The 20,289-nt window shown below is 33.0% G+C and overlaps 2 protein-coding genes across 2 annotated transcripts; both read right to left on the reverse strand.

The window, feature by feature from the left end:
- Positions 1-1,275: 1,275 nt before the first annotated feature.
- LOC137820523 (5'-adenylylsulfate reductase-like 4) lies at positions 1,276-8,693 on the reverse strand. The gene is made up of 5 exons (XM_068624655.1): positions 8,476-8,693; positions 4,754-5,433; positions 4,461-4,648; positions 4,251-4,375; positions 1,276-2,174 (listed from the first exon to the last, which is right to left on the reverse strand). The coding sequence occupies exons 2-5, from the start codon at positions 4,970-4,972 to the stop codon at positions 1,735-1,737; spliced, it is 972 nt and encodes a 323-aa protein (XP_068480756.1). The 5' UTR covers positions 4,973-5,433; positions 8,476-8,693; the 3' UTR covers positions 1,276-1,734.
- Positions 8,694-9,314: 621 nt separating this feature from the next.
- Positions 9,315-19,741, reverse strand: LOC137820519 (uncharacterized). Its single transcript, XM_068624648.1, has 4 exons — positions 18,698-19,741; positions 12,274-12,424; positions 10,510-12,187; positions 9,315-9,708 (listed from the first exon to the last, which is right to left on the reverse strand). Exons 1-3 carry the CDS (start codon positions 19,558-19,560, stop codon positions 10,676-10,678), a joined length of 2,526 nt encoding a protein of 841 aa, XP_068480749.1. The 5' UTR covers positions 19,561-19,741; the 3' UTR covers positions 9,315-9,708; positions 10,510-10,675.
- Positions 19,742-20,289: the final 548 nt, after the last annotated feature.

Here is a 20,289-nt window from a genome sequence, read left to right on the forward strand (position 1 = left end):
AATTGCACGACACGGAAGCATCTAAATGCAGAAGAAGGTAAGTCATTCATCCAACTTAAATTGAAAATTGATGGTACATGTATAATTTTGTTTTGTTACATTAAAAGTCAACCTGTTATGTAATATCATCAAGAATGAGGGTGGTGAAGCATATGACCGCGGCAGACACAAAAAGGATAGTTTTGAATTTAAATTTTGGGCGATTTTGGTATTCACTCTCTTATCTCCCCAGAGTCAACTTTTCCTATCAATGTTACAAAGACTCATGGGAAAGTGGAAAAATCATAAACCAATGAATGGTGACACTTTACTCCAGATGATGACGTTTGTGTTTTGGGATTATTATTTTACAATCACATGGTGATGAGTGTGCATTTGTCCATTGGAAATAATGAAGAAGATGAGAAGACCAAACTTTTGGTTAAATGGAACAGTAATGTTGAAAGAGAGTGAAAAAGGTGAATGATGTTTGCTCTGAATTGTTTTGTATTTTATTTTCACTTTTACTAATAATGTGTAAATAATAATATTATTTATTCAATTTTACTATTAAACATAGTTATATAAAAATAAAAAATGCGGATAATATTAGTTGGAATAATATTCACTTTCTTTTTATTACTTTCTTTTTTTAATGTATTTTTAGGGAAGTGCTGCAGTATATTCGATGTTAACATAATTGAGATTCTCTATAGTGTGATAAATTTATTAATTTTTATAGCAATCATCTTAAAAGTTAAGCAAAAATAATAATTTGTATGGTTGATGTGTTAAAAAAAATATATTCTGAAGCAAACCACAATTGGTAATGCTAAACTTATAGCATCACATGAAGATTTTTAAAACAAACTGTTATTAATCCAAACACTGGAAGCAACCTGAAAAATGACGGTTCATTAATTTTGATTTTTTTAACTTGGTTTTTTCCTTGTTAATATAAACTTCCCTTAAAGGCTAACGACAATTCCAATGAAGGCCAAACTTGTACAAAATCAAATTAAGGAAACTTATCTTAAAATGGTAAAATTTTATTTCATCAAGAATTGTCTTTATTCAAATATGGAGAGCAATCAACATACAATGATACAATGATATAAATTTGCAGGAAACGATGACACTAAATGCAAATGTTTTTTCAGTGTGCTGATTGGTTTACGAAGTATTCCTAGTCTCTCTAAATCACGTTCAGTTTCTATTCGTAATGATCTATATTTTCTCCTGGGGAAAGGATTCAAATATAATACTGAAGATTCTGATATAAATCACTTCCATATATGACATTTTAATCAGGTTATCACCAATCTTATTATTTTTGAACTACAAATAACACGCACCGGGTACATCAACAATGCATCAAAATAAGTATTATGCGGGATTTACAATCATTTCATTCCCAACAAAAATAAATTTATGAACTGACGATCAAAAGATTTGACCTTCAAGAAGAAAACCTACAAGTCAAAGAATTGCAGATTTCAGCTCAAGTTGCTACATTTAAACTATACACATTGAAGTCTCAATCTTCAAGAACGCTGAATGAAGTATTTCTTGATCATATGGCATATAAGGGTCGATTACATTATTCAGTAACATAATTGACCTCACTAAGCACAAGATCCAAGGGTGAGAAGAAGATCCTGAAACAAAAGTACATGGCATAACTTGCAGCCAAGTCTTTCATAGGGTATATTCAAATCTCCAATATTTCAAAGAAATCCGCTCAGTACAATCAACTCATTGGTGCATCCCGCGGCTGCTTTCCTCTCCTATTGAAACGGTGGCAAGGGACTTGGATGCCCATGCTCTAGCATTCAATGCTCCTTCCTGCAGATTACTTCTCTTGCACGGCTCTTTCAAGCAGTTAAATGACTGTATTAGCCTCTTCAAATAAATCAAAGGATGCTCCAGCAAGCTCCCTAATCTAATATTTTGGATGACCCTTCTCCAAGCAAATTGAATACATATAAGTAGCGTAGGAAAAAAATAGTATAGTAATCTCAAAACCACAAACGTAGTGGCCAGAGCCAAATACGTTTCCTGCCGCAGTAAATTTTCTGGAGATCTAGCCCATGAAAATGGACAACTTTCTGGCTCGGGGTTACCATGACTTTTATCAGTGGAAGAACGACCAATTTTCTCAAGTGATAATTGATCAAATGAATCAATCCTAATCCCTACAATGAAAGCCAAATATGAACTAAATACAAGAAAATAAGAAAAACAAATTGTGATGCTGCAAAACAAAACAAAAAAATAAGGAAAAAATATGTGCTGCAGCATAACAGGATTACAAAATTTTGTTTTTTTATCAAACAATTTATAAGATGTAAATTGTAATGTATTTATTGGGACAACTAAAATTATTTACTACAAAATGCTTCACCTGGATGTTAAAAAAGAACTTCGAAAATGCCAGGAATTTTCATTGGGGTTTTTAACCAAAAATAAAGAATCTAAATTTCCTACCCCTAAGACCAAAGTTTTATAATCCACAGCCTCTTCAACCCTCTCTTAGGTCACGTTAAGGATGGTTTTTAATTGAAAGTTTCAAAAAATTTAAAAACTACAATCAATCTCTAGTTTTTAGAATGTAGGCTTCAGATTAGGATGACTTTTAGTTTTAAAAGTTAGTTTGTTTTTCCTAAATTTTAGTTTAAATTTATGCTGGTGGTAGTGATGACAACAAGGGTGTTAGTGACTGTAAATGAGGTGACGACATGTCAGACATTGTTAATGTTAGTAGCAACAATAACAAATAATGATGATGACAGTGGTAGAGGAGGTGGTGGTGGTGCAGTTGTTGTGGTGACAACAATGGGAAGGATCGTATCAAAAGATAGCATGACTATGTTATCAAAAACTAAATTAACAAATCTTTTTTGTTTTATAAATGAATGTAGAAGTATTTCAAAATTGAACTGAAAACATTTCAAATCAATTTTGTTTCAAAAATTGCATTTAAAAACCAAAATTTACTAGCTAGACCATACAACATCTCTATTGCAGGGCTCATTTTATGAGGTCTTAATTTAACTTTTATGGGTTCCACTGTGCCGCTGACTTTTACTCCAATGCAAGGGGTCTTAGACCCACACTCTCATTAATGTTTTATTTGGTTCGTTAACAAAAAAAGAATTCCAAGACAGAAAAATAATTTTTATTCCTAAGACCCAGGGTTTTATTTAAGAACTTGAATCTTATTTTTATGTCATATCAGCATACTCCAATGGGGAGATCTTATAAGACCCAGATCTTAATCTTATGACCCAATGTATAACTCCTGCAAAGGAGATGCTCTAAAGAACTCAACAAAACATTTCGACACATTATCACAAAAAATACCATCTTCCTTGCTAAATACAAGTATATCAAACCTCAAGCACCACAACCACCACTTAATCATGCTTCTTCAATCTAAGAATCACTATGGTTGATTGAGAGCAGCATCATGATGCATTTTTTAGTGTTTATAATTTCTAACTTATTGTACTTTGAGCAAGAAAATCCAAGTTTGAACCAGGGTACACCATGGCCTACGGGCTTGAGCACATTTAAAACTCCTAATTTTGGAATACTCCATTCAGTATATAAGCAAGTGGGCTTTCATGCCCCTACACTCCCAAGCTGCAATGCAACAGTTTCCCTTCAAGTGAAATACACAGTAATCACTGGATTGTATTAAAGGACTAAATAAGGCATGGCCAAAGTCTGTCAACAATCAAATTTTACTGTGGTTTCTGGGAATGGCCACATAGGATTTAAAATTCCCTTGTATTTTAAGGTGCTTACGGATTCTTTTATGGCCTGTTGACCTTTTATGCCCCCACACCCTCAAGCCACAAAGGCTTCCCCCATTCATGTGAAACTTTTTTACAAATTCTTTTAATGCAGTACTGGAAAATAAGCCACAGCCAAAGAATGCCAATGATTAAATATTAAAATTTAATCTTAAAACCAAAGCCAAACAATCTAGATGATTCAACTAATTGAATACAACCTATCTTATTTTGTGTCAAATAAATGTGCAATTTTCCATGGGATCATGTTCGGAAATCAGATTTTATTGTAATCATGTTTATGCTTGGGTGTAGGTTTTGGAAGCTTTATATACTGATTAATCAGTATGATCAAATTTAATTAAAAGTCCATTGTGAATTGAATGATTTAACTAAAAGTTGCATGTACATTAGAAGACAGCACACAAATTCCAATGCATGGATAAGGAGTGATCAAAGAACAGTGTGCCTCACCCGTAACATCATTGTAGAAACCAATGAGAGAAGCAAGTGTCCGAGACCCATGATACCGAACCCGCATGGTAGAATTCAAAATGAACAGTGTAGGGAAACCGTGGACACCATATTTGGACAGTATGCTGCAAGAATCGCATAGTCACTCAATTGAAAGAATATCAAACAAAAGAAAAAAAAAAATTGAAACCAAAAACGCATTACACAAACCTCGGCCTAACCGAGGATTCTTCAATAGCAAAATGAGGAATGGAAGGGTGCAGTGCAGAGAGGACGGAGAACACCGGTCTAAACACACGCGAGAAAGGGCACCACGACGCATAGAAGAGTACAGCCACATACTCATGATTATTCTTGTGAACCATATTCAGCGCCTTCTGCAAAGAAACCTCATCTCCCTGTACATAAGCAATGCAAAGCTTCAATAATTAGAGAGAAAAACTGTAATTGGAAAAATAGAATAATACATTAGAAGAGAAGGAAAGGGAAAGAGGAAGAATTACCTCGGTTACGGCAACGGATCCAAGAGAATCGGGAAGAGGGCAGATGGAATCTGGAAACCCTAAGACGAAATCGAGAAGGGAGTGAACGGGACAGAGTGTGGTGGAGGTGGTGGGAGAAACCCTATGACGATGATGGTTATGGGGATGTGGTTGAGCTGTGGAAGTGAGGGTCCCACAGAGCAACATGGCGAAGACGATCTCCGATCCCCAAACCCTCATCCTTATCCCTTTCCCTTTCCCCGTTTCCCTTGCAGGGAGTGAGCAGAACAGAGAAGAGCAGAGCAGAACAGAACAGAACAGAGCAGAAGAACCAAATCCAAATGGAAACCCTAATTCTGAAGCATGGATTTGAGATGAGCGAGGGGAAGGGAGAGATGGGTGACGTGCCTCAACCTTAGTGGACACTTTTTTCTTTATTTTAATTTTGTTATTTTGTTTTAATTAGGGAGAGAGATGAGAGTGATCGGTGATGGTGGTGGCAATGGAAATGGCATTACCATTAACCTTTTCACACACTCAAAGCTGAATCAGAATCAGAATCAGAATCAGTTGATACAACCCTAACTCTTCTTCTTCCCTTCATCGCCTTTCCCTTCCACGCTACAACCACTTCCCTTTCTTTCATTCATATTTCTACTTTAACTCTTCTTCAATTTTTCCACTTCATCCCTTCACTATAACTACAATGCATTTTACAATATCAAATCCATTCTTAACTATTTTAAATCATATATATTTAACAAATTTCAAAAATTAACTATCATTGTTAATTTTATGATCAACCCTTATAATAAAATGCATCATAATTTTAAACAAGTCAATTTTACCTTTTTTCTTAATAATCTCAATTATGCAGGATTTAGTTTTATCTTCTTAGATTAATAGTTATCTTTCCACACAGAAAATTTTATTCGATATATAAATATGAAGCACGTGGTGGGTTCAAAACACGATAACATTTTTTTGGTTACGATTCACAGACATCTATTAAAATTGAACAAACTACCAATTAATATTTAAAAATAATAATATATAAAATTTAAATATAATTTTTATTTATTAATTTTCTTAACATGCTAACATTTATTTATTATTACATGTATATTTATTTAGATAACAATGATAATGGTTTACTTATAAAGCGTTCTCTTTCTTGATTTTTGTGGTTTTCATTTTATCTATTGATAATAATATTTAATAGTTGATATTTTTTATTCTCGTATAAAAACAATATAAATAATTAATTAAATAACTAGACAACTAATATCTCACCATTCATTCTTTAAAATTTAATGGTTAAAATGAGTTACTCATTAGAAACATTAGATTTTAAGAAAAATAATGGTTAAAATCACTTATTCAGTAATTTAGTATATTCATATATTTAGTACATTCAATTACTAATCAATAGGACATTAAGTACATAACTTATCAGATACATTCAATTTAGTAATAAGATAATACTGAAGTTATGTTTTATCAACAATAAGAAAGATAATATCAAATCCTTAAAGTACCTTTAAACCTTTAAGGTAATTTAAGTATATTAACGATGTATTAACAAATATCACTCCCTAGGAATAAATACGATTTAATATATTATAAATGTTATACTTGCCCATGCTCACATAGAACATTTAACTAGAGTGAATAGAGAAATTAAATTAGACTTCGGTTATAAAATATATCATTCGAACATACTAAGTCAACGAGTGACTCAAAAAATGATTTTATAAAACTAATTAAAATTAAAAAAAATATTTAAAATACATATAATATATATAGAAAAAGGTATTTCAAAATAAAAGTATATTAAAATAAATTAATTTACAAAATAACAAAATTTAAAACGAGTTATTTTATTTATTTATGATTTTAATATTTTTTTACTATAAAAATCATAATTATCAATAAAGTATTAACAATAATTAATTATACTAAAAACATAATCAATATAATATAATTTGATTATATTTATGAATTATAATTTTACTCATAATTTTATTTAACTTCTTGATTTTTATGGATGAATTTCTATGGAATGAGAAAATCTCAAGCAAAACTAGTAGTATAATTTTTACTTAAAAAATTAGAAAAAAAATAGTATAATAGTAAGGAAAAATGTTTTTTTACAAACAAATCTTACATTGATTAGATATCACGACATTTAATAAGTGGATACAAACCTATCATTTTGTAAGGTTAAAGTTAACTTCTTAATATGATATCAAAATCATTTAGAATCTATCAGAACGACTTTGTTGAACTTATCAAGTTACCCACTATCGAATCTCTATCGAATCATCCATAATATAGTCTATATAAGTGAGTGTAAACATCACATTATAAGTCGATTTTATAAGATTGAATTAGATTTAAAGTTTATTTCTTAATAACATTTGAATAAGTGAATTTTTTTAAAAAGTGAATTTATGAGATATTTTAGACAATTGGATAGGGAGCCAAAATCTATGATCAAAAGTCAACTATATAAAATGAGATAAGCATAACAAATTAAACTCATCCAACACTTCACCGTCTATTGAACTATGACTTTAGAAGAAGAAAAATAGTATGAAACCATTTTTACAACCTTACGGGACAATGTAACAAAATTTGAGCTTAAGGCTTTCTCCAATTTCTCGAAGCCCATAAATGAATGAAATCTTGGACAAATATTTATGTTATCCCTGCTTTGCCTATTAGCCACTAAGCTACAAGTAAAGGGATTCCTATAAGCTACAATACCTAAACTTTCCTTCTTTTACACTCTCTTTACATCCCTTCTATCATTATCCACCGATTTACATTGGAGTTTGTAAGGTCTTAAAAAATTGATGATATCTTGGGGAGTCTAGGAGAGTGGTTGTTGTTGCGCCAGGAAAACAACATGGATGAATGGACCCTACTTGACGTGGATAGAAAATGGAGTTTCGATTATTATTACGTCATGGATTCAGAAGTTTTGGAGAATGGAGGCATATTGTTAGTGTCTTACATTTTGGAGATTAAAGGTGTAGAAGAATCTCGTGCAACATAGGTGCTGAACGATCTTCACAGGGGGGGAATCCATGGGATTGCATAGGGAAAGTTGGTTCTGCTTGCCACCACGACTATGGCGACTCATAAAGTGGTATGGGACCGGAAAAGGTGGTAGGGGACCGGAAAGGGTGGTATGGGAATTACTTGTGACACCGACTGTTGTGGTGGCCACTCTATTGATGCTGATGGCGGCAGCGGTGACTGTCGGGGTGGCGGTGATAGTTGTGGTTGTTGTCGAGGACAATATAAATGTTTGTTGGGATGACACTGGGGAGCGTTTAGTGTGGCTTGTGAACATAAGTAATGGTTGTAGTAGACATCCATCGGGAGTGAAGTAGGCCATACGAAATGGTGATTCTACGAGTATTATCATCTAGGTTTAGAAAATTAAAATAGAAAACTACAGGTATTCTCTTCCTTTAGAATGTATTTACTAAACCTCCTTATTCTAGGCCTTAAGCTAGTAAGAGATTATTATTCCACTTAGAGTTGTTCTAAGAGGTTCAGAAGAAATCTGAGAAAGTTCATTGAGTGAAGGAAGCCACTAAAAATCTAAACTATCTGTTAAGAGATTTCTCTCTAACAAACTAAACTAAAAGTGGAAATAATCCATTTTAAAAGGGAGCGAATGGCTTGAGAAAAAGCAATCTCAATTTCATTTTAAGAGAAGTATGTCTAACCTCTGGAAAATGTTGCGTCTGTGCCACGTATATGCAGCAGCAACACCTAGAAAATCACCATCCATAAAAAAAACTGCTTGAAAATCTTCCATCCCTCTCACTGAAGGATACTCGCTAATCTCACATGGTCATAGAGAAATGAATTGAAATCTTCCACTATACTCCAAGCCCCCAATCTAATGAACACGTCAATTCTTGCCCAAGGTTTTGGCGTGAGTGCATTCTATGATTGACATAACTACTGTAAACCCTACACAATGATGTATTCCAAACGCACCTTGTTACAAATTGACCAGATCTCTCCATTGAATGAAAAGCGTGAAAAAAACTGAATCCCAAAACGGACATTCACGACGTTTATTCTGTGCTTGGCACGTGTATGATGTTGAAGAACTTGATCATGGATACGTAATCAAATCTATAAACTGTCAAGGACCGCACATTGACATTGACAAGATTGTGCCCAAAAGCTGTGGCAAGCAGCTTTAGAGTTTCTCGGTCTAATTCCAATTATGCAAGAAAACCAATCCAAATTTTCCCATTTATTTCGGGTCTCGTTTACAATGATTAGTAATTAATGATGCTACCAATTATTCAGGTCGAGCGTTATTAAGCATCCATCAATAATGTTATGTATATCTAACGGATATAAACTCACCTGCCCATGGACCATGCAACCAAAATATAGTTTAGCAAGCCTCATTTTATAATTGATGCTCGAAACAAGGACACCCGGCCGATCATGTAAAAAATCAAGGGAAAAGTCCTCCTTATAATAGCAGGGATGTACTAACCAGGGTGCAATAGCACGGAAAATCTAGAAAAAAACACGTGAGACAGCACGAGAAAGAAAAAATAAACTAGGAAGTATCTGTTGGACATAACAGGAGCAATAATGGTTATGCAAAGAGCGATCCACGTATGAAAGACGAAAATCACCACATAATTTTGGTATTTCTCTTTCAAAAAATTAAGGAGAAAACTAGTTCCCTCATTTGAAGGACCTACCTAAAATTCGATTTCAGTATACCAGTCTACCAGATGTTAAAAAAATGTTGAGCTAAAATCGACCTAAAGTAAATTTGTTCCTTGCAAAATAAAAATGGTTTCTGAGCTCTGGCAAGAAGCAAGCAAAGCATCACACCAGAGCTGCAAAATAACCTCTGGATTGGAGAACCCACGGCACGACCAGCTGAATCTATCCACAAAATAATGCTGTCTTCAAGCAATTATCTGTTTTGTTCCAAAAAAAAAGCAAAATCAGAATCTTAGAAAGTCATCAGCTGAAAAGGTAAAAGCATGCCAGAGAACAAGAAAAATATACAGTACAGACAACAGATAAGTCACTTTACGTTTCTTAAACAAATCTCTTAAAATTGAGCTAATATATACCAATATAAAGTACGAATTTTGCAGAGCCGTTTTCAATGCTAGATCTTTTAACATGTTACTCCCATTGACATTGAAACAAGGTGGTGGTAAAATCCAGTCTTTGCTTAACTTTTTTCACTATTCTATTCTCACAATGAAAAAGATGCAAGAAACTGATCAAAGTTACAAAATTACACATAAACCTAAAAGCAACAAAAAGTACCATCATTAATACAAGTATAATTATAGTTATTTATGATTGATATTCATTCTTGTAATTGGCTAGAGCATGGCATTTCAATGTTCTTAATGCAGAGGGCCCTAAACCTCAAAACCATTGATTAGTGGTTTAACCTGCTTCATCATTACGCATTTTCTCTATACCCAATGACATCATCGGTGACATAAGGAAAAAGATGTTTTGGCAGTACCTCAGAGCACAAGGGTACTCAGAAAACAAACTTAAACAATAGTTTCTCTTTAAATATAGAAAATCCATCCACGTCTTAAGTATTTATTCCTAATAATTCTGAATTAGGATTAAAATTAAACATCTTCCATTGTCTAATTTCATCATGAATTCCAAAATCACTTTGACTAGAGAGGCACAAATGGAGAAATAACTTCAGCAGAGAATAATTATGATGTAAATATAATCATTACCTGTTCTAGCTTATCATCTTCAATGGGAAATCGAAAATATATACACTAGCAGAGTCTTGTGGTTACCAGCACACTCAGCAAATCTATCATACAAGTTTTATTAAAGAAAATGTTTCCTGCACTGCATGCATGTGTCACCACATCTGCATCTGAATCTATCTAACTGCTAAAGAAATTTGGGAAGACCCATAGTGTCAGTTTGGAATATTTCAACTTCATTCTGAGCCTTTTCTGATAAGCAAGACTTATTTGATTTATTAACACCATCATCACTTCTCTTCTCAAAGTTTAATATACTTCCACCAAGAGGAACAGATACACATCCTTGTGAGTTTCCCTGCTTAATGCTTGCAGTAGTATATGCATCTACAGCAATATTGCTGCAAGAAACAATGCCCAACTGAGGCTCCATGTATCCAGCATCAACAGCTTTTAGTGCATCAAAGGTTCCATCACAGATATCATTCACATTATCATGAAAAGCAGAAGGGTGCTGATTAGCAGTTAGAGCAAATAAGTTACTTTGAGAACTTCTGTGCAACAGATTGTCCATCATGCTATTTTGGTCATTCAAGGAACTCCTTTCCTGTAAACATCTCGTCACAGCATCCTCATTAGAAAGAATATGATTAGTCGCACTAACATCCTTAGTTAACTTAAGATCAGAAGCAAAATCAAATCCACCAAACTCAGATGCATCTTGTGGGCAAGAGCTAAAAGAAACATTACTAATGTAACCAGTGTGAACACATGTTCTTTCATCAATAGATGAGCTAAATAGATCACTGTCAAAAATATTTTCCTCAGCAGAGTCCTTCAACTCAGAAGTCTGTGTCCTGTCAATATTACTTAGAGATGTATGTTTAAGTTCACAATGAGATGAGACAAGTGAGCAACCCTCAGAACTACTCTGCAGTTCAACATCAGTAAAAACGTCTTTAAATTCAGCCTGGTCTGTGCTACACAAATTTAGTTGTTTGTCATCATTAATGGCCTTTTCATCTCTAATCTCCATATCCTCCTGTGAACTGGCAAGATGTCTATCCCCTAAATTTTTACCAGCAAATATTTTCCCCTCAGCATTTGGAGCCAGTATGCTGCTATCAAAACTTATTTTATGAGTGTTCTCTTCTACTAATTTCACAGAAAGCCCAAGCCCATTGTTGTCAACTCCACAGGGAACAGTTTCAGGGCATCCAGTATTTCTATCCTGACTAGGAAAATTACTAATGGCCCCTTTTATGCATGTGGCAGCATTTATATCCTCTGAAATTTGACCATTGTCACTATTATTATTGGAGAAAGGAGTTGAGAAAACTAAAGGAATATAAAGATTGCATGCAGCATCAGTAGACTCAATAGCACCAACCAACTTCTCACTACCTACATTACAAACTCTATCATTCACGCGAGAACATCCCTGAACTGAATTTCCATCATTCTTATCAGCCTCCAACAGTTTTTTATCTTCCGACTGATGGTCAAAGCCTCTAAAGTCTTCACTAGCATCTCCTAATTTACAACCCAAAGCCAGATCACTATTGATATTTTCACTCCCAAATGATGATGATATTGGGGGCTGCTTCTCATGACCAGAGTGAATAGATGCACCAGCTAAAGTCAAATAATGTGCATTGGCATCAGTCTTCGCATCTCCAGTAGGGACATGACCAACACTCTGTGCATGTTAAAAAAAATTAGGCAGTTCTTTTCATTATTGGAATTGAAAAAGTAAACAAATGAAACGTTAATATATTAGCTTACATTTTCAGATGCCATGTTCATACTACTGGACAATTGCTGAGCACCATCATCAGTATAACTAGATTTTAAATGGCCCTTATCTTGAACACCAGAAACAGAAAGCAAGTATGCAGAAGCTTCTTTGCAAGACTCAAACTGATGCCCACCAGGACTGAATGGAATCAAATTAGAGAACGTGAGAATCAAGTGTAAATAACAGTAATGTCTACAAGAAAGTAACAGTTCAATATATGTAAAAATTTGAACCAATAGAATTTAGGTTACATCTGCTACACAGTAAATATCCTCATCCTTAAAAAGTCAAACAATATGTAGCAAAGTCAAACACTAGACACGACACAAATTTATATATTACATCATTATGAATTATGTGACAGAAGATCATCATTAAAAGATACTTAAGTTAAAATTCATTTAAAGAAAAAACAATTTTGACAAATTTCACATTATATGAAAATAAGATAAGAGATTAAATAAAAACATTACCAATAATACATATATAATTAAATATTCCGAATTATATATAGAGTTTGTTCTTTATTTCTATGATCATAATAGAAACTTATACAATAAGTTATGAGTTTTTAAAAAATCATTGTATTTGTTCTTTTTTTACAATGATTAGAAACCCAAAAAAATGTTTTTTGAATTGGACACTTCACCAATATGTATTGTACGAGTGTCGTATGCGTATCAATGTCCAATACCTGTCGGACAAATGACATACCATTTAAGAGGCATGTCCAAGCTTCATAAGCAACATCCTCCTTAAGGGTTAATTTTACCATTTTAATCTCAAACTTCAAATTCCCAAATGTTTTCATCTCTACGTCCTTTATTCAATATAATTTTTTAACAAAAAAAAGTGCAGCTTTTTTAGGTGAAATGGTGTCATATCTATCATAAGAGCTTTTTATGTTAAAAGAATTTCAGTAGATGGAATTGATAGGGATTTAATGTTTGAGTGCTCGTGCGTGGGATTATATATTATCGATGATCCGAAAACGGTTCAATAGCAAATGACATGATAAGTCCAACAAAACTCTTGCTAAGATTGGCTCTAAATAGCTCTGATACCATATTAAGAAGTAGACTTTAAGTCTAACTCAACCTTATAAAACCGGCTTATAAAATGAGATTTGCACCCACTTATATATTATGAAATGTCATTATCTCTAGTCAATGTGGGATCTCCAGCAGATGTATTAAAAACAAAATAAAAATAATAGTATTCTAAATATTACTAAGAAAGTAGGAGAAAACAAGTAGTTTAAGAGAAATTGCAGTAATTGCAGGAATAGAAAACTGAAATGCCACAACACTGTCCATAAAATTCAGAGATCATAAAAAGGCTAAGATAAAAAGTAGAAAATATTCACATAACTTGAATACATAAAAATTCAGTACTAAAGATTTTATGATTCATTACTCTGATGACAAATAGTGCAAAAAACACAACACATACAAACTTCACATTAACCATGGATGATTTAAGAAGGTATTCTGAAAAATTCATGGATGCCAAAATAAAAGCCCACTGACTCAAAAATGGCTAATAAGTATTTTTTTATTAAAAGCAAAAGAAAATACCATCGAAGCCCAAAGGCACACACAAAGGTCCCAGACATCTCTCCCTCGGACGGAGCAAAGACAGGATCCTTTTTCGAATAACTCAACCCACTCATCTCCCCTCAGCCAAAAATATATGGCAGACACAAGTTTTTTCCAAACCCATATCTATATTTTACTGCAATTAGTGCTATAACATTCATTTTTCAAAAAAATATCAATTAAGAATATAGATTGCAAAATAAATTAGAAGCCTTCGGGATTCAAATATGTGTCTCCTATTTTAAACATTTTCTAATTTTTATTTATTATTTGAACTTAAAAACCATGGAGAACTCCAAAAATAAAAGAAAAAAATACAAGGGATAAATTAGGATGCAACCAAATCAATAATAACATTTTTCAGCAAACAAAGAATATCTTCAGTTTTTCTTTCACAATAGAAGACTAGATAATACTCGCTCAAATACATTAAACAGATATTGAAGACAAAACATACTTCCAAAGGAGGCCAGATATTAACGGAGAATAAAAGGAAAACAAGTATATTGATACACAAAAAGGTCTTGACCCTAGAACACATTTAAAAAGTACAAGCCACCCCTTTCCAAACCCCAAGAAAATATGCCAGTGCATGGTTATATATTAAACCCAATCTACGGTTAAATTAACATCTTAATCAAACTCAATACATCATTAATCTCTCCCCTTCCCTTTCACATACAGTAACCAACTTCACCAATTCCATTCCATGTTTGGTATTTAAGATGAATTCTATTAAAAACTTGACAAATACTGAGGTTATTTTTCAATTGATTTGAAAAAGGTTAATCTAGTCCATTTTTTCTACATAATTTTTAGAATTTAATTTAACATCTTCAAACCATAATAATCAATACCATGCATTAGTGCCACTATCACACACTACAAGAAAATTATTAAATAATAACTAAATTTAGAGACAAAAAATAATTAGTTACTATATTGATTAAATTAGATACTAAAAAATTATTGATATCTAATGTAATTTCTATTATTAATAAAATATTATAAAATGGTTTCTAAATTGATATCTAAATTAGCTATCAAAGTTTTAGTTATTAATATTTTAGATTTTAAATTAGTCTCTGGAAGACTAATAAAGCTAAAACCTTGGTAGCTAATAGTTAAATACCAATTTAGAAACTACTTTATAAATTTTTATTAATAATAGAAACTATTTTTTACTTTATAAATTGGTCTATAATTTAGTCAATATAGTGATTAATTATTTTGGTTTCTAAAATTAATTTCTATTTAATGATTTTCTTGTATTGACACCGGTCCAGAGCGAAGTGGCACTCCCTCTACAGGGAAGGCTGCATCGCACATTGGTGTTGCTACCGTCACATCCAAAATCGCAAAGGATACTGCTGTTTTGCAATGTGTGGCACGACTAATGTTTAACCTAAAGGGAACAATTACAGCAACAAAAGTAGTGTTGTTTTTACTCAGGATTTCATTAACAGTGTAGGTTTATCTATTAAACTATAACCCACAATTGTTTACCCTATCATTTTTTCACTTTCCTTTCCCGAACCACTTCCTCCCATGTTCAGCCTCTCAGCTTCAAGTGACATTTTAGACTACTGTGCTTGAAACTCTTTCTAATAGTATAATGGACTGGTGGCAATGAGATGATTAAATTGCATGCATTCATAAACTCAATATTCCATTTTTTTTTTTGGTTTTTGGTTAGAATTTAATTTAACATCTTGAAACTCTTTCTAATAGTTGAGTGGACTGGGGACAAGGAAATGAGTACCTTGCATTCTGTCATAAACGCGAACAATGACCAAAGAGATAGGCCAATGGGATTTAAATTAATGTATCCTTTTGGAAACCACCTATTCCTCTCATAAATTAGACTCGTGTCTTCATGCTTCTATATTTCTAACCCAGAAAATGTAAAAAAAAATATCTTATTTCCATTTTTCCAGCTTTCAACATAACAAGCGCAAAGAAATGTCATGCTTTAAAAAATCGAAGTATCAGAATTGTATGATTTGTGATAAGATTCTTGCAATTCCATTGAGATAGAGCAATTCAGATAAAATCCACAGTAGTTTTTGGAGCTGAAAAACATTGAATTGTCTGAATCACAAAATTGCACTTTATAACATCCATATCGATTGTCTAGTGACTTTCTTTTTTGCACGGCCAGTGCTGATGTTTTAAATCCCAGATAGCAAAGTGTAGTAGCCAGCTCCAAAAATCTTATACAAAAATAGTCAAAAGCTACAATTTTGAATTTTTTTTATAGTATACTAGAAAAAACAAATGTGAGGCAGCACATGTGTATTCACATTTTTATTAGATTAAAATATAAACAATTTTACAATTTTATTATTTTTATGAATAATTAATTAAATAAATAATACAATTTAAAAAATATATGTATATATATAATTTTGTGGAAATAGTATTATAAAATTATATAGCTGTTATTCTTAAAAACAGAAGTTATCTAGTTATTTTGAAATAAAGAAAAGTTAATCGATTATTTATGTTATAAAATAAATAAATTATATTTTATTAAAAAGTAAAATTGTCCAATTAAAAGAAGACACCAAAGGAAATTACCAAATGGTATATCCTTTTTATATAATGGTGTAGATACAATGTATGTAAATTCTAAAATATGATAAGAATTACTCAAAATTAATAAACAAAACATGAAAGTAAATACCAGTCAAATACAAGTTTACTAGATAGAAATTATTATCATCTTCTTTACCATTTAAACTCCAAAAATAGCCCTTCATAAAGCCCTAACTTCTCTGTTCAGAGGGATTTTTTTGGAATCAACACACAACATCCCTGTAGCACCCACCATTCAGCCTATTATTTGGTCTGCTAGCTCTACTAAAACAGCCCCTTATAGTGGTAAAGGGTCTCCCTGCACTGCTATAGTGCGTTATTTAAAACATTGGGTTATACAAATGGCTTTGTGCATTCCCGTTTTGATTTTTGTCACTACTGATATGACTTGAATCATGGTCTATATATTTTTTGGTGATAAATAAGGATTTATGTTGAAGTTTAGGTTTCACTCTATTAACTATAGTGTTAATTCTCTTTCTTTTTGGTCCAACGGTAGGATCAAATGGGGAGAGGTAGAGAAAGGATAAAGTAGTCGAAAAGGGTGGAGCAAATTGCGAGGAATCGAACCTGTGCAATTACAATTAATGTGTGTAGCTTAGCCAACTGAGTTGCACAAGTGGAACGATCTATTTGACTTTAAAATGTCAAAATCGATGCTTTCTAATGCTTTTATGCTAAAATACTTTTTGACAGTATTTTCATTATTGCTAGTGAATCTTCCTGTTATTCCTGATTTGGAAACAATTTAGGAAATAGGTCTTCAGATTCACTAGTCAAATCCTAGTCTGAGAACATGTATAATTGGATTATAGATTTAAAAGATTAATTTGGATAAAAAAATCTTATAAACTTGATAAGACTATATGACATAAGATTTTTTTTATAAGACTTTTACAATCAAAACTTTTTAGTTAGAATTTCAATGTTTTTATATAGAAAGAATTTATAAGATTTATGGATTTACAAGACTTGAAAGGACTCCATGATATTTTCATCAAACCTTAAGTCGATGAAAAAGATACCAGAGCAATAAAAGTTTTGGATAAGAAAATATGTTTCCAATCTTTCGGTAGCTGATTCTAGTTCTTTTTTCTTTATCTATCATGCTAATCAAGTGTCTGCAAATATTAGTAAATTACTTTTAAACAGAACTTTTGTATTCAAATTTTTAATTTCTTCATAACAATGAATTGAAAAGGCGTGGACAAGGTGCACAAAATGAGGCATGATGAGAAAGGGGTAAAAAGCATTAAAAATGGTGATCCACATCAATGTAATTGCGTTTGAAAACGGTGTAATAAGACTTTTCAACAGTAGAATAGGTCCACAATACATATAGAATTGAAGATTGTTTTAATGTGTTTTACCCAACACAAAATAAAACCCAAGTAGCCAAAGTCTTAAACGTTTTTAAAATTTTCTTTTTAGTGATGATCACAATGAATTCGTATTCACTAGAGGCAAAAAAAAGTTAGAGATCTATTTACCTGGTTGCAGAAAAGGCATGTAGGATGGGGGGGGAATGACCAAATAATGTATAAATTTCAACCAAAATGAAAGGAACTATTGGTAATGGGAGAATAAAAAAAAGTTGAGTGTGGTATTTATACATTCTACTGAAAAGTATAATTCAATCTAAAAATTAATCCATCCAAATTGGAATTTTTTTCAATACTAGACCTTTTATGTGTAATAAAAAATCTCAATTGAATACCACTAAATTTTGACAATCTCTTCTAATGGTACTAAATAAATGCCACAAGACTTTTTTAAAAATAATCTTTCAAAATCGCAATCCATTATTCTCTCTTACACATTTAATTGCAAACCTAGCTGAATGCTAAAGGTCTATCAGAAGTTGGGGGACAGGATGTAAATATTCAGGTAGGAAACACCTGAGATCTGATGCAGGTCAATAGTCACAGTTGATAAAATTAAAGATATGTACATAACCCCAATCCTTCAACCCACTTCCTTGAAACACAGAGTACATAGTGGCCCATCATCCTCATTTATCCGCAACTTTCAACAATGTCTCAATATACCACCGCAGTTACTATTTAAAACCTAGTTCAGAAGCATTATAGAACCCTCCCCAGTTTTCAAGCAAGCACAATCACAAGTAGGCATAGTTCTAAGTTTCAAGACATTGAATTGAAGAACCAATCAAATCACATGTAATTAGGAGTGTATGAAAAGGAATAGAAAAAACCTTACGTAACGGCGACAAACAACAGAGGCACGACCTGCCCTCCTCAAAAGGGTAATAACTATCTTCCATCCGGCAGGCAACACGGTGCCAAGATCACTGGCCTGGACAATCCGCCTCTTCTTCCTCTGACTCGCCCACTCTCCATTCAGAGTTTCCAAAAATTCCAATAACTGTGGCTCCGTCTCCAACCCTGCGGTCCTTCTCTTCAACTCCTCCCCAAACGGATCATTATCCAAACCGTCCGCATCCACGCCAAATCCCCTCTCGATGACCGTGGCTACTGCGCTGCGCCCTTCGTTAACCTTCTTAGTCTCCTCTTCGAAAACCGATACCAAATTCTCGTTCTTCCTCGGTCGCCCGCGCTTCCTCTTCCTATTAGAAGCATCAATAACGTCAATCGGGACGGTTTGAAACGTCACCGTCACGGGAGGAGGTTGTTTGAACTCGACATGGACCGGAAACAGTTGGTGGTTCGCCGCATCACCGCAGTCGGGGCGCAGCGCGTTACGGAGAGGCTCCACGCCAAAGAGTTGCTGCAGCAGAGAGATAATTTGAGAGTTTTCTTGGTCCACAGGCTCCGGAATGTGGAAAGAAGAGGAGGCGGGAACCGCAAAATTTTGTTTCCGCTTGTTGAGGCGGAGTTTGGAGTAGGTCTGTTTGCGGCTGCCCGCTGATTCGTTGAAATTGGAACGGTCGATTTTGGGAACGACGGAATCATTGTCGTTGGCACGGCGGTGGCGGTGAGTGGCGCCGGAGAGGGAGAGAGTGTAGAGTTCTGGCTGAGACAGGAGACGGAGGTCAACTAGCGGAAGAGAGTCAATGTGATCGGAGGAGGGTTCCACTTCCGCTTCCGGCGTCGGCATGGGGACGTGTTAGGTAGGGGCACCGTGATTGCAAATGAAATCTGATTTCAAAGAAATTGGTGTAAATCTTGCAGGTCTCTCCCTATTTTTCCAATTTTCAACTGTCTCAATAGATTTTCACTATTCCTTATGTAAGGGTTTATTTTGGGATAATTACAATTACAATGGTTCAAGATTAAGTATTAAAACCCTGATTTCTCCCCAAACAACTTATATCCACTGAATGTTCTAGAGGAGGAAATTGAAAGTGTTGGGCCCAAGATAGCTCCAAACAATAAAGAGTTTTTTGCTTCTTTTTTTATAAAAGTCTGGAATTCATTTTTCAGTCACCCTATACCTAATTAAAAGTTAATTATAATTAAATTTATATTAAAGATGAATTAGGATTATCTTTAAATTACCTCAATTAGATCAAGTATCTTTTGTTCAAAAAAAAATATTTTTTGTTTATTTATATATTAATAATAAAATATTTCTTTTAATAGATAAAATCATAACTACCAAAATAAAATAATAATTCACTTCTTATTGTTATTTTTTTGTATTCTTTATCCGTGAATGTGATTCTATATTCAATTTTTGTTACAATAATATATAGTAAAAAATTATTATTATAATAATTATTAAAAAGAAAATTGATAATTAAAATAATAAAAAAGTTTATATAAGAAAAGTATATTTTTATTAATTTTTATAAAATTATATAGTTACAATAAAAGTAACTGTACT

The sequence above is a fragment of the Phaseolus vulgaris genome, chromosome 9, assembly GCF_000499845.2.
Source record: "Phaseolus vulgaris cultivar G19833 chromosome 9, P. vulgaris v2.0, whole genome shotgun sequence".
Classification (NCBI taxonomy): Eukaryota; Viridiplantae; Streptophyta; class Magnoliopsida; order Fabales; family Fabaceae; genus Phaseolus; species Phaseolus vulgaris.